Source organism: Sarcophilus harrisii, chromosome 2 (genome assembly GCF_902635505.1).
Source record: "Sarcophilus harrisii chromosome 2, mSarHar1.11, whole genome shotgun sequence".
In the NCBI taxonomy this organism is placed as follows: Eukaryota; Metazoa; Chordata; class Mammalia; order Dasyuromorphia; family Dasyuridae; genus Sarcophilus; species Sarcophilus harrisii.
The window spans coordinates 339,399,616-339,419,457 of record NC_045427.1 but is presented as its reverse complement, the minus strand read 5'-3'; the positions used below and the strand labels follow the sequence as shown (position 1 = coordinate 339,419,457).

At 32.4% G+C, this 19,842-nt stretch overlaps 1 protein-coding gene across 2 annotated transcripts in view; it reads left to right on the top strand.

The window, feature by feature from the left end:
* SOS2 (SOS Ras/Rho guanine nucleotide exchange factor 2) overlaps window positions 1-19,230 on the top strand; it is a 111,424-nt gene extending 92,194 nt beyond the window's left edge. For both annotated transcript variants that reach the window (XM_031952969.1, XM_031952970.1), the window contains 5 exons: window positions 339-455; window positions 9,012-9,273; window positions 12,722-12,763; window positions 14,000-14,109; window positions 17,491-19,230. In XM_031952969.1, coding sequence (XP_031808829.1) covers window positions 339-455; window positions 9,012-9,273; window positions 12,722-12,763; window positions 14,000-14,109; window positions 17,491-17,997 — 1,038 coding nt within the window. In that variant the 3' untranslated portion in view covers window positions 17,998-19,230. The remainder of the gene's footprint in view (window positions 1-338; window positions 456-9,011; window positions 9,274-12,721; window positions 12,764-13,999; window positions 14,110-17,490) is intronic.
* Window positions 19,231-19,842: the final 612 nt, after the last annotated feature.

Genomic DNA, 19,842 nt, shown 5'->3' with positions numbered 1-19,842 from the left:
CACTGACTAGTATGATTGCCATCTTTATCATGCATTTATAAGTTTTAGAAAATATTTGTTGAACATAGCAAATTGATCTTTGATCTTGAGCTTTACTTATTTGTCATCAAGATTATGTTTGTTCAACCTGTTTATTATTAATTAACAATGTTGCTTAAGAGTTAGGTAATTGTTATTTGAAACTAAAAAAAGGGAAAAGGAAAATAAATGAATAACAAACAAAACAAAAGAAAATCCTGGATGTGACTTCATTTCATGATTTTTCTTGAAAGAACAAATGACATTTGTGCTCATTGTGATCATAAAAATTACTCAGTCATATTTCTATTTTATTTCAGAGATTCTTTGAAAATCTCAACCCTATAGGAAATGCATCAGAAAAAGAATTTACAGACTATTTATTCAATAAATCACAAGAAATTGAACCCCGAAACTGTAAACAACCACCTCGATTTGTAAGTATTTTTACTTGTATTCTCCAACTGATGAAATAGTATGTTGGGTTTCATAAGAAAATAGAGGAAATTTGGAAGAAAAAAAGGAATTTTCCACTTCCAAAAATATTAATCTCTTCTTTTAGTAGTTTGTAGATTAGGACAAAATAAAACAATTAAGTATATTAATTAACTCATAGAATTTATACACTTTTAAAATATTTTTAATTTGCAATTTTTACTAAAATCACTTCAATGTGAATTAGCATTGAGTTGAAAAAGGTTATTTGGTTCTTTAATTTCTTTAATTCCTTTATATGGACACAAATACTTTTGTTCATTATGAAACCACACTTTTATGATATTGGATATTAAGCATACTTAAGTCTAGCCTTTAGTAATAGCACCTACATTTTCAATAGAGTTTAAATCAAATAAATTCCTAGGCCACTGAAATCCACTTATCTCCTCATCTAGGTCATATAATAATATTCTATCTCCATTTGGAATATCCATAATTTTAGGAGAGTTTTGCTTTTTAGCATATTAATATATTTTTATCAATTAATCATTCACTCAGTGGAAACAATAATTTCTACTAGAAATAAAAAATCTTCCAAATATTTTTGAGGGGTAGACATTTTACCCACTTGAGAAAGAAACACCAGATCTTATAGACTCATGTGAACTGTTTTTGCTAATAGTTTTAGATGAAAAAGTGAGTAAATCAGTAAGATCAGTAAAAATTACTTTTTCCAATCTTTAGTATTCTAGTCTTTTTATTTACATGCCTATGACAAGTGTGTTTTCTTCATAGCAGTGGTTATCAGTTATTTTTGTTTTTGGTGATGATGGCATGGTGGCTTTTAAAAAATTGATCTCACTTTTTTTCCAATTCACTGTTACAGAGGAAATCTACCTTGGGAAGGTCTATAATTACTATTTTAGGATTACTTAGACTGTTTTGCAACAATAACTTCTTAGTGCTTGGTTTTATTTTTCATTGTTGACCCATACTTTCTTTGGTACAACTGATATTGTTTCATTGTAAGCTAATTTAAATGATCCTTGAAATGTTTGATGTCTCCATACCAATAACCAACGTAATATCCTTAACAGTCATTGAAGTATGTTCTTTGGGAACTACAACTTTTATACATTTCCTTGGGGTCGGTATCCATTCTTAAAAATCTAAGAATTAAAAACACAACAGAATAGTGTAATGAAACACATTTGAATGGCACAGAATTATCTTTCAGCTAATAGAAAATTAACTAAAGATTGGGAAACAAGCTCATTGGAATTGAATATAGTTAAGATTAGACATTCTGAGTTAGCCATATGAATGAAAGCCAAGTTGCATGACTATTGCTATCACAAAATGAAACCATATCCAAAGTATTGCCTATCATAAGTACTTCAAGTGTTGCATAGTATCACATTGATTTTTTTATATTAAGTCAACTTTTTCTTTTCTAAAACTAGTTATCTGAATAAGTTTAAATATTTCAACATTAAGCCTCTTTCTGAAATAATTATTCAATTAAATTCTCATATTTAATGTTCTGCAGAACTATAATACTGTATTTCCAAAACTGTTTTTGGAAATTAGGAGGGTCCTTGTGATAAAATCCAATTTATACATCCCATGCTATTCAATTGAACAAAATTTTAAGTGCCTGCTTTATGCAAGATATTTTACTAGTTAGAGTAATGTAAAATTGAAATCCAGTTAGGAGTAGGAAGGAACTAGAATGATGAGAAAAATAAACAGATGGAAACTAAAAAGATAAGCAATAATAGATGGGAATAGAATGAATAAAATTGCATTGATTGCAGTAGTTCTCTTTCTACTTATCTCCTTCATGAAATAGATTAGTGACTCTAGGATGCCATTACAACTTCTCTGTAACTGGTTGTTACAAGACATTTTCCCTCATTCTATTGGCTATAAATCCCATTAATTACTTGGTTACATGATCATAAATCTCATTTACAGTAATCCTAACAAATGGTTTTCTTATCTTTATTCGAAGACCTTCAGGGATGAAAAATTCGATATTCCTTTAAATTCCCTGTGGAACAGTCCATTATATTTATAGTCAGTTCTAATTGTTCATTTTAGAGCCATAATAGATAGAGCCCCAATGTTAAAACTATGAAGCTCTGAGTTCAAGTTTTGCCTCTGAGATATAACTGGCTGTGTGACCTAAGCAAATCATATAACTAGTCTAGACAATCTGTAAGATTATAAATTGCAGAGAAGAGACCAACCTACATTGGTAAAAGGTGTTTCCTCTCTCAGAGTTCTAAATACCAATGAAATAACAAGGTAATTCCAGCTTTAGGAAACTATTCCTTATATTGAAACTAAATAATTTTTTGTGTAATTTTCTCCCATTGTCTCTAAACAAAACTTATCTAATCTTTCTTCCACATTACTACTCTTGAGGTAGTTAGAAGTTGCTTTTTCCTTACATCTTAACAGGTTATAATCACTCTCACTTTCTGCAGCCAATCCTCATGTGGTATGGTTTTTTCACCCTGATCACTTTTCTCAGGGTACCCTGAAAACAAACAACTACAATACTACAACAGTATGCCAAAACAAAAAAAAAAAAAATTGTTGGAAAACATAGGTCAGTATGAAATGGTCTTGCTGTTCTGAAAAACAACTAGGAATTGTATTATAAAAATCACTAAAACATTCTTTCCCTGTGACCCAGCAGCACCATTACTGGACATATACCCTAATGTTATCAAAGATAGAGGAAGAGGCCACATATATACTAAAATATCCATAGAAACACTTATAAAAGATACCAGAATTCAGGTGATTGCAATTTAGCTTATTTTGAGGATTTATATATTAAAAGCAATGGACTATGTATGTAAAATGCTGTATACTCTGTCAGATATAGTTGATATGTCAGTTTATTTTTTTTAAGTTTTTCTTTGTTACAAAGAGAGGATAAAATATTTCCCCAATTAGAAAATATGGGTCGGGTTTAAAGCCAAATGTTGCAGGTTACTCAGAAAGTTCATGTTCTTGTATCTTATAAATACTTTCTTCACAAAGAAAAGGCATCAAAATTGTGAAAATTAAACAATGGGGTAAAAATTGACTTTTAACATACAGAAAATAAATGGATTGACTAGAATCAGCCATAATCAGACCATTGACTAAGCAAAGAAGAAAATGAATTTCAAATTAGAATAAAATGTAAATATGAGAAGCCAGTTGTAAGAACTTCATCTCGAACTATATTCAAATCAGTTTTTGATGCCACAAAATTAAAAATGGGGAGAAATAATATTGACGTTAATTATTATGGCTTCATAATAAGCAAAAATAGTTGTTATAATAAGGACAACAAATTTAGCCAGCAAATACTTGATCTCCTTGCCATTCAGAACGATATAGTAGCCAAAGACAACAACACTTCAGCATATAAACTCACTTAAATATATGACAGGAGGATGATGGAATTTACTAACACCATTTAAAAATACTCAAATGGATCTGTCATCTCACTTTTTTAGTCCCCCCAAATCATGCAGATTGCAAAGCACCTATACTAGTCTATGCTATGTAAATCTTGTCCATGTTCTCTGCTTTTGCCCAGCATCCAAACATACCAATGGAGTGCTGTGGTTGTTCACTAGTCATGTCTAATTCTTGCCATATTATCAGCCCATCTTCTCTTCCTATCCTACAATTTCTTGAGGTTGTTTTATATTCTTGTTCTTTGAATTTCTCACTAGTTATGTGTTTGACTTCTGAGTGATATTAAGCATCATTGGTAAAATGTTAGTGTTAGAATTGAAAAAGTGGGCTTTTGTTTTCATGGAACGCTTCAGCTTAGTAAAAGCTTCCTAAAATTGTGACTTCCTAAAATTTGTCCAGCTCCCACTCCTTTCGCTTGAAGCCCAGCTCCCTGTCCATTTACACTGTGAATCCTAGATTAAAAATACAAGCTCTATAGAGTGTCTGGCCAAATTCTTGTTGAAGTCTGAGCAATGGATATTTTTTGTTAATTTGGCCCTTTCTATGTAAATGGACATACTAACAGATCTCAGATCTCTTCTAGGAGGCTCTGCAGTATCTAAGGGCTTAATGAAATCATCACAGGAGAATCTGAAAGATATCATCATCTTCATCTACAAGGAATCTCTTCTCAACCTGAATTTTACATTGGATTTTCTCTGTTAAAATGGAAAATAATTTTGGCAAATATCTCTCCCTATTTTATGCTTTGCTTGAGGCAAGATCATTGTAGACCTTAAATTATTTGTCTTATTTCTTCCTTATAAGAATTTTGCATAGATGGGAGAGTAGATCTGTGACTGATAATTATTATTGTTTTCTCAGTTACTTTTTTGATATTAATAACATCTGGTAATATTTTCATGCCATTAATATCTCGCTCTTCTTTAAAAACCTTGTGTGTTGGTCCTTCAGTATTCTCATAGTGATAGCACCTTCAGCAGAGAGATCTCGTCTATGTGTACTTCCTTCAACTTTTGCAAATCTCTTCTGTTTATATTATTTATAGTTCTCTTTCCAGTTTCATCATGTAATGTTTCTGGGAGAGATTTGTTCAGATAATTTGCCCAGGTTTCTTTAAAATTAGTTCCTCACAAATACCAGCAAAAGTGGTAGAGTAGAAGCAGTATGGCTTAGGCTTTCTCCTGTAACTTTTTAAGTAATGATCAAGGAAAGGAGGAGTAAATTTGTGTAAGAACCAGCTTACATCAGCCCTGGGAACCTATTGTTAATTTTTTTTTTTTTTTTTGCTGAGGCAGTTGGGGTTAAGTGACTTGCCCAGGGTTACATAGCTAAGAAGTGATAAGTGTCTGAGGGCAGATTTAAACTCAGGTCCTCCTGACTTCAGGGCTGGTGCTCTATCCACTGGGCCACCTATTGTTAAATTTTCAATGTTAATGTTTAAACCACAGAAATTTGCAGATCAGGGCTTAATTTATTGTTTTATTGGTTGTCTAGACTTAAGAAAATGATGGAGAAAATGCAGATTAAATTTAAAAATTTGTCACACATACTTTTTTTTTTTTTTCCTGAGATACAAATGTTAAACACTAGCACACTTCTGGATAGAGAGGAATTATTACCTCACAGAATCAAGTTATTAAAAGACCTCATTTTCATCTAAACCAAAGGATGATAGAGAAAACACATGCACACATGCACACACACACAGTCTGGCATAGAAATATGTTCAACTGAATGAGGAAACCAGAGAAGAATAAGGAGGAGGATAGACTCAGGAAAGGGAAAATACCTCTTCCAAAAAATCCTTCCAATCTTAGAGTAGAATATGAAAGGGATTTAAAAAGAAATAGTAACAATTTGTGATTGGTGTCTGGGAAAGAGGAAGAGAAGAAAGGGAAGTAAAAATAGATTGCATTAAAAATACAACACTAGTGCTATGCATACTCCTCTTTTACCAACCTTTTCTAATTATAGAAAGGGAGAAGGGGGGCAAAGAGGAAAATGTATAAGAGAAGAGAATGGAAGGAAATATACAACTATTATCACAGTGAATGCAATGAAAAAATTGGAAGTGTAGGAAAATTAATTAGCATAATTGAATTACAGATTGTTTAAAACAAATACACAAGAGTTGAAGTAAAATTTGTTATTCTTCAGCTGAATTAAAAAAATTGTGAGTGGCAGTCAAGATTTCAGGCAAGACAAAAGTAAAAATAGACTTGGTTTTGAGATAAATAGGGAAATTACATTATGCTTTAGAATTATAGAAAATTAATTTATATCAATATTTAGTACCTGACATAGCATCTAACTTATTAAAGTTAAATTATGGATAGAATTGGATAATAAAACTATAATAGTTGGGAACATCTCTGTATTCTTTTTCTAGATCCTAGGTAAATATAACAAAAATAAAATAAGAAAAAAATTAAGAACTTGAATAAAATTTTAGAAAAGTTTGATACAATTGATTTCTGATGATTGATTACTGAATGAGAATAGAAAGGAACTCTATATCTTAGCTTCGTCCATGTATTAAAACCAAACAAACACATATAGAAAAGCTGAAACATTAAATCCATCCTTTACAAATGAATCACAATTTAGTAAAAATTATTTTCAATAAATGATTGGAGCAAAAACTAATTAGAGGTTTAACTTAATCCTGAAAACTGAGTCAGAAATGAAATCACAATTTTATCAAAGTATAACATATATCTGAATCTCAAACACCATTGACTTCAACCTTGAACCTATTGCTTTTGATTCTAAAGCCAATGTTCCTTCCTCTTTGCTACTTCCAGCTGTTTCTTAGGAAATTTCTTAGGAAGAAGCATAGGCATTTTAGGAGGTGATATATTTTCCTGAGAGAACTTTCAGGATTTGACTAAAAAGTTATTGAAATGATATTCTCAATAAAGGAGCAGCAACAATAAAGTAAATCTACACAAATATCTGTGTTTTGTATATGTTTACCAACAAATTTAGAAAGAAGAGAGAAAAAGGAAATCCTTTTAAATAACGAGAATGTTTAAAAGAACAGGGATTCGACACATTAAAAACACATACAGGAAGTATATGTGAATATAAAAATTCCAAAACACTTTACAAAAATAAATATAAATAATAAATAATTAACATTTAACATAAATAATATAAAAATAAATTATAAATATAAATAAATTTATAAAATAAATCTTTGGTGTTTGGGTGTGTAAAATACAATTTACAGAACCAGTGACATACCTTTTAATCTTCCAAAGGATTATTTTATGATAACTAGACCAAATAATAATAAAATTAATTTGGAAGAAGAAAAAAACAAAGATCTCATGGGAAGTGATGGAAAAAAAAACGAGAATAAAGAGGGCCAGGTCCCAAATTATACTACAGTGAAGTAATTAATTTGACACTGGTTTTAAACAATACATAAATTGGTCAGTGTAATATATTAGGGACAGAAGCAACTGAACATAGTGGAAGAGTGTTTGATAAACCCAGGAACTCTAGCTACTTAGGCAAAGATTCACAATTCAAGAAAAACTGCTGGGAAAACTGGAAAGTAGACCGATAGCCATGTAAACATCTCACCATATGCTATATAATAAGCTTCAAATTGAATGCACGACCTGGACATAAAAATTCATGTCATAAACAAATTAGAGGAATAAAGGAGTAAACAAAATTTTACAGTTTTATATAGAAGAGCTTTGACCAGTCAAGGGATAGAAAGAGAATTACAAGAGATAAAATAGATAATTTTGATTCTATAAAATTGAAAAAATTTAAAAACAATGTAGTTAGAAGGGAAACAGTTAAATGGGAGAAAATTATCTGCAGCAAATTTTCTGAGGGACCTGTTAGCCAAAATATCTTGGATGTAGAGAATTCAGATAAATATTTAAAAACAAGAAGCATTAACTAATCAGTAAATGGAACTAGGATATGAACAGTTAATTCTCAAGTTAGGAAAGGCAAGCTAACAACAACTATAAAAGAAACATTCCAAATCACTAATAATATGTATGCAAATTAAAACAACTTTGAGCTTTTACCTCAGAACCATTAAATTGACAAGAATAATCAAAAGAGGAAACTGACATTTGATGGATGGACTTTGGGAGAAAAAGCACACTAATAAATATGCTGCTGGTAGACCTGTGAATTGGTCCAATCATTTCTGGGAAACAATTTAGTAAAATCTTCAAAAATCACTCAACTCTGATAACTTTTTGACCCAGTAATATTATTCTGAGACATAGACCCCAAAGAGATCCTTCCAAAAAAAGGAAAGAACTCTTTTGTTTTGTTTTTCATTGTAACAACAATTTTTCCCATTTTCTATACAGACACAGTCACTACTCTCGTTCAATCAATTAAGTGGGTAATCTGCAACTGGTCAATGACTGAACAAATAATGATATATTAATGTAATAGAATATGATTTAACATTTTAAGGTTTGCAAAGTTCTTTATAAATATATCATTTGATCCTCACAACAACTCTGAGAGGTAGGTGCTATTTTTATCATCCCCATTTTATAAACTCAGGTATACAGGTTAAATGACTTGTCACACAGCTAGTAAGCATCTGATGCTGGATTTGAACTTGAGCTGGATTTGAATACTCTTTGTTTTGTGCCACATCCTTTACTTTCATATAATTTACTAGTAATCCAAGAGTTTAATACAGTGCTTGACATATGACAAGGACTTAATAAATTCATTCCATCATTTTTTTTCCACATGAACTACTATAAAACTATGTTTTCCCCATTTTGTACTTGTGCATTTAGATGATATTAAGGAAAAATTTAGGTTCAAGCACTAATAATGTCAGAGGAATGTTGTTCACATACTCGAGAGAATTTTATTTTGGTGGTATGAAAAGTGATGCTAGCTTTCGATCCCACATTGAGATTAAACTAAGGGCATTGAGAATAATTTCAAATATAGTATTATATTGTTTTCAGTTAGAATGGCAACATTCTCTCAACACATTTTCAATGCTGTTTTATTTTTTTAAATATGTGCTTAATAAAGTTAATTATGTTTACTTTTTCTAGCCTAGGAAAACAACTTTCTCCTTAAAATCTCCTGGTATAAGGCCACATACTGGCAGACATGGCTCTACTTCAGGCACTTTACGAGGTCATCCAACTCCATTAGAAAGAGAACCATGTAAAATAAGCTTTAGTCGGATAAATGAGGCTGAACATGAATCAACAGCATCAGCACCAACCTCTCCAAACACACCATCTACGCCACCAGTCTCTGCTTCTTCAGATCTTAGTGTATTTTTAGATACAGATCTTAACACTTCTTATGGTAGGTATGAATAACAAGTTTGGGAAAAGATTCTTTTACCAGTGACTTGACATATTCCATTTTATTTAGAAACTAAAAGATGAATATAGTATTTTGAAAAATAGAATCAGAATGTCAAAGTTAATGGTTATTACTGGAGTAGAAAACTTGTTTTATAATTAAGTTTATGCTTTTAGAAAATGTAAATCGAGGAAATCTGTTTAAAAAAGACATAAAATTTCAATGTAGTTTGAGCTAATTTTATAATTTTGTACATTATTTGTCTAATTTACACAAATTATTATCTATGTCTATAAATACATATAAAAATGAAGTATCTATATGTTACTCCTGAACTGTAGTTGATACTCCAGAGCTTTGTCTTAGGTCCTGTACTTGGTAACTTCATCAGTTTTAGTGAACTAAGTTATCATCTCTCTGAAGTTTACTCCTAGGTCTGTCTATCCTGTCCCATAGTCTCTCCTGAGCTCTAATCTCACATCATCAATTGCTTAGTGAATATTATAGACTGGATGTACCCTAAGCATCTCAAACTCAACATATTTGAAATAGAATTCATTATCTTTCCCCCCCAAAAAAATCTACCCCTCTCTTAACCTTCCCTATTGTTGTTTAAGGTCTAACCATAATTCTAGTTAGCCAAGTTGACCACATATCTAGTCACTTGCCAAATTTTGCTACTTACTACCTCCACATATTCCCTCAAATAATTTTTTCTCTACTTAGTTCAATCAGTTAATTAACAATTTATTTAGCAGTTACTGTGCCAGATACTATACTAAATGATGAGGGTACAAAGAACAAAAATAGTCCCTATAAGAAATTAAAATTATATTAAAATTGCAAAGATTTTATACACACACACACACACACACACACACACACACACAGAGTTGATGGAGAAAGGAGAAATTCATAGCTCCTAGAAGTCCTTTTCTTTATGGGGCCTTTATATTGTTTTTCTTGGTTATGGTATAGAAAATGAGAAGAGAAGAAGTGTGTGTGTGTGTGTGTGTGTGTGTGTGTGTGTGTGTGTGTGTGTGTAAACTTTTTCAAAGTCTTTAGCTAAGAAGAAGACAGAAATAGAGTAGTAGGAAATAAGGATTAGTGGGATTTTTTTAAAGAATAGGGGAGATTTGGGCATGATTGTAAACAACAGGAAAGAAGACAATGGATAGGGAAAAAAAGAAGATTAAAGAATGAAGATGATAGTAGGGTCAAAGGATTGGATCAAGGATACATGGGGAATTGGTCTTTGCCAGAAGAAGGGCCTTCTCTTCATCAAAAGCTGATATGAAGCAGGAATTAATTGGGCATTTAAATTAAAAGGTTCTTAACTTTTTTGGTACCATAATCCCCTTTGTCAGTCTGGTGAAGCCTATGGATCCCTTCTTAGAATAATATTTTAAAATGCATAAAATAAAATATATGGTAATTATGTTCTCACTTACTCTTTCGGAACTAGGCAAATCACATATCCTTAGAATTCTAAGGCATCCTGGCTACTTCCTAGGAAGAGGGGTGGTGAATCTATAGTGCTAATGGCTCAAGTCCTCATTGACTATGTTCTCCCCATTGTTAAGTACCAATGAATAAAACCCTGGTTCTGTTAAGCCATCAGTTTACTTTTACAGAAGGTTATTTATTTTGACAATATAACAAGGACAAAGGTTTCCCTCCAGGATCTCAGGAACATATTCTCTTCTGTACCATCTCTTAATCATCATCTGCACTTACTTTTTTTTTTTTTTTTTTTGTGGTCATTATCTTTATTTTTTTTAATAGCTTTTTGCACTTACTCTTAACACAGTTCATCTATAATTTTGGTTCCACCAGGTTCACATTTATACGTGGCATAATTGCTAGTTAAATCCTTATTTCAGTCCCCTCCCTCCCCCCGCCAGAGACTGGATCTTTCCATGATCCTTGGAACATCAGTGATGTACTATCTGCACTACAATACTGAAATGCTCTCCTGACCTTTCAGAGTGCACAAGATCAGAAATTCTAGTCTCTTGGTTTAAAATGGAAATGAACAAATACAGAGGCACAGGACAGAAGTATTTTCATAGGGCTAAATGGCCTTAGAAAGAAAGGCCCAAGGTGTCTCCCTGTACAGCATTACCTTTCATTGGATACCATGAGTGAAGGAGTCATAGAGGTTCCCAAGAATAAGCTGAAAAGAATGAGTGAAGAAAGGTAACAGAAGACATTTAAGACCTTTTGAATGCTTCCACAGCCAATCAGAGTTTCCCATTCACAACATAGTAAGTCTACCATATTCCACTCCCCTTATTCATCTTCATGACTCTCCTATAAGCAGACTCCCTCAGTTCTTGATTTGGAGAGATTGTATAAGTCACTTAGCGCCTGTGCGAACCCCAATTTACAAATAAGTAGAACTACAAAGAAAACTAATTATATTAAAATATGATTATCAAAAACATTTAAAATGAAATTCACAGACGCTAGAATAAGAAGTTCATTATTAAAGGGGTATAAAAAAAACAAAAACAAACCTCTATATTTTTTTGTGAAATGTGACACAAGGTTCTAAGTTAAGAGGTTTGGGGGGAAGATTGCTTTGGAATGTTTGAAATGAGAAGACTTGAATCAGTTGCTGTAATGAATGGGATAATTATTACCCTTATCACCTCTTACCTGGATTATTGAAGTATTGTTCTAATTAATTGGTTTCTCTGCCTCAACTCTTTTCATACTCTAAGCTGTTCTCCATACAGTGGCCAAATTATTTTCCTAAATTATAGATCTGACCATGTCTCTCCTACTTTGTAAACTCCCTTTCACCAATTTCCTTTTTTATTCAAAGCCTTCCATATAATAAGGTACATTATTCTTCTATACATGATCTAAGTTTTGGCCACCCTGGAATTTTTTACTGTTGATCATACACATCTTATCTCTGTGCCTGTCCCCTAGATGTTTGGGATGACTCCCTGTCCCACCTACTTTCTCATCCCCTTTGTTGTTTCCTCCAATCCCAGCTAAGACACCACTTGTACCACTTTCTATTTGATTCCTCCTCAAAAATTGCCTTGTCTTTATTTTGTGTGCATCATGTATATATGTGTGGGCATATATATATATATATATATATATGTGTGTGTGTGTGTGTGTGTACTTACATAAACGTTTGCGTATATCAGTATACCATGTACTATGTATTTATGTGTATATAACATACACATATAGATGTACATATACAAATATACATGCATGTGTTTTTCTTTGTGTAGGTTGTCTCCAGTAAATGTGAACTCACTATTGTTTTCATATTTTCAGTGCTTAGCATAGTGTCTAGCATATTATATAGGTCCTAAATAAATGCTTTTTGACTGATTAATATCTAATGTTCATTTAACATAAAAATTTCCTAAAGATAAATCTATTTTTCTATTTCTTTTCAAATTTTTTTTCATTGTAACAGGAAGCAACAGCATCTTTGCTCCAGTAATCTTACCACCTTCAAGTGAGTATATATACATGCTCATACCTGCACGATATCCTTGAATAATCTAAAGATTTTTATATTTTAAATATGGTTTTACATATCTTAAAGGTTAAATAGGTTTGGTTATTAAAGTAAATCTATTCACTAGGATTATAAGTATTTGTACTTGAAAGTTAAAAAAATAAAATGTAGTTCAGATTGTACATAGAAAAACTGAAGTGAAAATTAATGTAGATCAATTATATACAACTATACAACTTTCATGTACTGATATTATTTATGTTCATGATAAATTTTCCTAGGATTATACCAACTATGAACTGCATAAAAATGGAATCAAATAAATGCACAAGGAAATATAAGATTAGAGAGGAAAACTGGCCAGGTGGTTAGCTAATGAGAGAAAAAACAGATGGCTAGCCAGAGTCCTGGACTGGTACAAATAAAATGTGTCCTAGAGGTACCACATTAGGTACATCCTCTTTGGAATATTTTTGGAAGGACATGGACAAAAATTTTAGAAAATAAGAATATTGGATTGCAATCTGCACTGGCCAAGAGAATATTAAATTGTATAAGAACTGTCAAAGTACCAATATGTGCCTCATTTATAAATGCATTCTAATTTCATTTATAAGGTGGTTGTTTTGGAACTCAGAATACATCCACAGCAGAAACAGTATTTTAAGTGGTGGTTCAGTTTTATCTCATTTGTCATGAATGTTTATTTAATTGGGATTATATAATGGTAGCTGAAATGGAATAATAATTTGCTATTTACCTCAACACCATTTGTGACATTGTTTCATAGGGAAATCTCTTCTGAGGCCAGCTTTAAAAACTCACTGTCTCCCAAACATTTCACGTATACCTTTATAGCACCACTACTCCCTGTCCAATGGTAATGACAAAAAAGCAAAAAAAGAAATCCATGAATCCTGAAAATAATACACATTCTCTGGGAAGAGTCCAATATCCCCATTGTTGAAGGGCTCTTTGAATATAAATTTATTATGAGAAAATAAATAATCTCTTAAATTTATTATCAATGGTATATAGTACTATTTTGAATTATGTGAATATATGCTAAATTTTTTACATCATGGTAACTAAAACTAGACATATCTTCATTAACAGATAAGAGTACTATGTTTCTGCAGTGTTTCAAGCTTTCTTTAAATTTAAAATTAATGTTATAAGGAGATAATTTTCTTTTGATTATTTGTGGCTAAGTTGATATTTTCCTTTTTTTAGAATCTTTCTTAAATTCATGTGGTAGTTTACATAAATTAACTGAAGAGTCACTGGTTCCTCCTCCTCTTCCTCCTCGTAAAAAGTTTGACCAAGATGTTTCGACTTCCAAGGTATTAAACAGTATTTTGATTTTCAAAACACTGCTAATACACAGAGCTTATTACACAGAGCTTGCTCTAAACCTTCTTTTCTCTCTTCAGACTTTCTATCTCATCCCCTTTCTTCTTCCCTTTTTCCTGAAGACTTTGCTTTTCATAACTTACTTAAAAAATAGAGACCATTTGCCATGAGCTCTCTTTGCATCATTTTATCAACCCTTGATATCAGCCCTTATTTTCTCCTTTACTTCAGTCTCTGTTGTTGCTGTCTTCTTTCATTTTCTTGAGCAGGTTGTCCCCACAGTAGTTATTCTCATTCATTCTCATTCATTCATATATTTTCTTTCTCTCTCTCTCTCTCTCTCTCTCTCTCTCTCTCTCTCTCTCTCTCTCTCTTTCCTTCCCTCCCTCCCTCCCTCTCTTCCCTCTCCTCTCCATATACACAAACATACATTTATATATGGGTATATATAATGTATATAGTCGGGTTTTTTCCCTGCTGTCTACAAACATGCCAAAGTCTCTTGAATGTCTTAAGAGAAAACAACAACAGCACAAACCATTCCATGCCCTCAAGTTTCTACTATTTTTCTTCCCTAACAAAGACAGAAAGCTAGAAAAAGCTATCTATACCCATTTTTTTTTCCCCCACTACCTCTTCTCTCCTTTCCCCTCACTTGCCATCTCTTTGCAATCTTCTACATCACTTGGCTAAAAACTCCTCCCCTTAAAGTTACCAGTGGTCTCTTACTTGCCCTTCTTTCAATTCTAACCCTTTTGTGAGGGTTACATTTTGACATAGTTAACCATCTTTTCCTATATAATCTTATCCTCTTTGGATATTCATGCTCTCTCAACTTTCCTATCTTACTCAGTCTCTGTCTCTCTTTTTTAAACTTGCTGTATTTTTTTCCCTTTATCATTTTCCTTTATCAATTGATAAATTACTTTATCAATTTCATTTCACTGAACTGAGAATATAGCCTCAAGCTCTGTCCTAGATTTTCTTCTATTCTTTCTCTATATTCTTAATCTCTGTGCCAGCTTGGCTGTAGAGTATGGGAAAGGTAGTATTATGTAAAGTTGAAAAAGGTTGGTTTTGGCTAGGTTATGAAAGACTTTAGAGGCTGACGTGATAAGTTGATTGATGGCAGCTGGTACCATTAGCTCCTGTGTTTTCAGCTATCATCTCTATAAAAATGACTCTGAATTCTATATATATAGCCTTTGCCTATCTCTTGAACTTCAGTCTTACATCTCCAATAGTACATTGGATATTTCAAATGAGATATGCCAAACGAAGACATGTTCAACAAGACCAATAATCTTACAACAAGACCAAATCAGAATTCATTATCCTTCTCCTTAAACCCACCCCACTTCCAAGCTTCCTTATTTCTTTGAGGATATCATCCTTTTTCCAGTCATATAGATTGGTGTCATCTTCAATTCCTTATTTTTTATTTACTACCTAGTTATTCAGTTGTAAAATCTGGTTGGTACTTCCTCTACAGTATCTCTCACATCTTTTCCCTTCTTCCTATTAACATGACCACCACCTAGGTTGAAGGACTCTTGCAGTAACTCCTTATCATTCTCCCTGACTCATGTCTCCTATATCTCCTAAAGTGTAGGTCTAACCATAGTATTCTTCCTTTCCATAAACTCTATAGCCAAACAAAACAAAACAAAAAAAAAAAAAACCCTTTGTAATCTAGCTCTGCCTGATCTTTGCAACTCACTGAACAGCCAAGCTAGACTTCTGGCTATTTTCCTTCAAGTAGCCCTCCATTTCTCATCCCTGTACCTTTGTATGGGCTGTCCCTCTCATTCCTAGACTGCATCCCCACCTTACCTCTTGTTCTTTTCAAAACTTTGCTCAGTTATCATCTTCTCTGTCAGAGGTGTCAGATCAATTGAAGCATGAGCCCACACACAGTACTCCCTAACGCAATGTGAAGCAGATTAAAATGTAGAATATATAACAAAATAAGTAACATAGTTAACTTTACATTTTAAAACTAAGTTAGTATATGACCACAGGAACTGCTTATGTATGGACTAGTGGTACCCATTTCTATTTGAATTTGACTCTACTACTTTATGAACTGTTCACTGATCCTTTCAGTGGTTATAAATACTGTTTCAGAAATATTTACTTTAAAAAAAGAAATATTCATTTATGTATATATTTTTAAAAATATTTTGTGTATAGAGTTATTTATGTACAAGTTATTTCTCCAGTAAGACATTAGCTCCCCAAGGTTTCATTTTTGTCTTTGTACCTTTTCTCTGGCTGTTCCTCACACCTGGAATGTTCTCTGTCCTTGTCTCTGATTTCTTAAGAGACTGATCTCAAGTGCCACCTTTTATAAGAGGTCTTTTCTTCTTCTTCTCCAGTACTACTGCCTTCCCTTTGAAACAATCTCCAATTTATCTTATAGCTATCTTCTGTGCACATAATTGTTTGCATATTTCCTTCCCCATTAGATTATAACCTCCCTGAGTGCAAGGACCAAATTTTTACCTTTCTATTCCCAGTGTTTAGCACCGTGTTTTACATATAGTAAGCACTTAATAAACATCTGTTTACTCAGTATATTGTTAATTATGGTTTTGAATTTTTTATTATATTTATTATATATTTTATTAACTTTTAGAATCTGTTGGCTGTAATCCTAAAGTTTTTGAGTTTGGCTAAGAAATCCACTATTCATAAGTGTCTTCCTCAACCTCCAACAGAACATGTTAATTGTAATCCAGCTCCCTTCCCAGATATATCTGAAGACCAACTCACTTCTGCAGAATTAATTGGCTACAACTTGGTGGCTCCCCAGCTGACAATCTCCTGATTCCCAAAAGAGTGTTAGTTCTATCAGTTATCTCTAACTGGTTGCTTGAGTTATAAATTACAGAATTACAACTCGAGATACCTAGTAGCATGATCCTGGACTTTGTCCTTTCCTTTTCTTGAATTTTGTGTATTATGTTTATTCTTGTACTGGTTCTGTGATAATAGTTCATCTCAATTAAAAGTCTTCATAAATGAGTCAAGATTGTCGAATATAAGGTTATATATTCTAAGATTTGTAATGCCACATAAGAAAATTTTTTATTTTTTATCCTATAAGGTAATCACAACTCTGATATTTAAATCACATTTTGGAAAAAGTGAAAGAAGGCTAGCGGCTTTAAAGCAGTAGAAGTTCAGATCCATGATTTCATTGTTTAAAACCACATTCCATCAAATTTAAATTTTGAGCCATGATAGAATTATCTTTTGAAGTATTTTTCTATATAGTAGAGATATTATAAATACTCTGGTCAACAAGTATGATGTCTTTACAAATGAGTGATAAGATTTATCACCTTTTTTTTTTTTTAACTTTTGAGGGAAACGTGAAATATGATGATGATCCTCCTGCTATTCCACCAAGGCAGCCACCACCTCCAAAAATAAAACCTCGAGTTCCTGCTTACAGTGGTCCGTTTGAAGGGCCTTTGCCTAGTCCACCACCACCACCTCCACGAGATCCTCTTCCTGAGACTCCTTTACCAGTACCTCTTCGGCCTCCTGAACATTTTATAAACTATCCATTTAATCTTCAGCCATCACCAATGGGACACACTCACAGAGATCCAGATTGGTTTCGGGAAGCCAGTACATGTCCAAACTCACCAAATACTCCTCCAAGCACACCCTCTCCAAGGGTGCCACATCGCTGTGTGCTCAGTTCCAATCAAAATAATCTTGCTCATTCTCAAGCTCCCCCTATCCCACCAAGACAGAATTCAAGTCCTCACTTACCAAAACTGCCACCAAAGACTTACAAAAGAGATCTTTGTCAACCTCCTGTATATAGATTGCCCTTGTTAGAACATGCAGAAACTCCTCAGTGACCTTAGCCATATTTAGTCATTGACACTGGAATAGTATTTATAAACTTCCTTTTTTTATTTATTCAAAACAAGGCAAGATGTTTTAGTAGTTTTGCAAATAATTCTCTTATAAAATTGCTACTGATGAAAGAAGCTTTCAAAAATTGGGAAAATAAAAATTATTTTAAAGCACAAAGTCCTTCAGGTCATTAGTAGCATTACTGTGTCTTGGATATTCAGTGCTACCAGTGATTAAGCCAGTATAAAAAATTTGTATTTTGCAATGTATGTATGTACATTAAATTAATTTAACTATTATTTGCACTGGAGAGAAAGTGTATTTCTGGAATTCTTCAAATTTATCTTCTAGAGACCTTTTTAAGGAAATGAATTTACACAAGTATAGGAATATAGTTTTATTCCTTTTTAAACTTTTTGGCTACTCACTTTCTAGTTTTATCTGTACCTAGGAAAGTTGTGAATAACTCTTACATATGCTCAAATTCTTGAATGTCATATCTTAAATGCCATTTTTACGGTTGGTAACTAAAAGGAAAAATGGAATGAAAATCAAAACAGAGATATCAGAACGTACTGTTTTTATTTTGTTTTGGCAGAATGTGAACAAAGATTACCCAACCCATTGTGGGGGAGTTGGGAAGGGAGGCCTGTGTATCTTTAGCATGAATCTTTTTCAGATGTGCCTTTTTGTTTTGTCAGCCAAACTATCTTTAGCTAATGAGTTGCCTTTGTTTTGGAGAACAAAGCTAACATGCCATGTATGTGCAATTTTGTTTATAACTGTATATTTACATATGATGCTAATAACCTATAATGCAGTCTGCGGCTTTGCAAATTCATACCATTCAAAGGAAAGTTTTCAGTGGAATAGCAACCATGACTTGTTTTCAAACCCTAATGATCTATTCTCTGAATCTCATTGGATTTAATTGTAATTTTTAAAAACCCTTTTTGAAGATTGGTAGTGTTTAAGTCAACTTTATTAATTTTTTATGTAGAAAAGTGAATAAAACTTTTCTCTTACTATTTTGACTACTTTATTCAAATTGATGAATATTCATTTTTTCTGTTTTAATTCTGTTTTCATTCATTCTGTTTTAATGGTAGTACTACTGTAGCAGCACTTGTTAAGTGGCTAAAAGCCACATTTATTTACTGATCTGTGGTCTATTACTGTACTTTGCATTAGAGTTCTTAATAAGATTAATAAATCACCTCAGTCTTAATTTTTCAGAGATTTTTAAAATGTCTTTTCTTCATAAAGATAGATGAGCCAAAAGGGAGAATAATTATATAAATATTGTAATATGTATAAGAAGTTGATCAGCAATTTTGTTATCTGAGTTACATAAAATTGGCAAAATTAATGATATTTTTATTTGATAGAAAATCTTTTTCTTTGAGATAGAAAGTTTCAACATCCAGGTATGTTTTTGTCTTAGCAAACAAAAGCAAATGCACTGTTGGGTAAAGGGTAAACAAAAGAGGATGGATAGATGATTATAAATTTCCTTTTATAGGACAGTGATGGTAAAGTAGAAAGAGATTTATATTTGGAATCAAAGAACTTCAGTTCAAGTTGCAGTTTTGTCTCTATCTTAATAACCTTGAGTATATCACTTAACTTCTGTAGGCCTTGATTTCTTCATCTATCAAAATGAGAAAGTACATTGCATGATCTCTCAGTTATGTTCCCTGTATACATATAATCTTATAGATTTTGCATATAAAGAGAGAACTTGCTTTCATAGTGTTTTATAACTCAGGCAAATCATTCCTTGCCAATCATTCAATAAATATTTATTAAATTACCTAGCATGCTAAGTGTAGAGGGCCACAGATAGT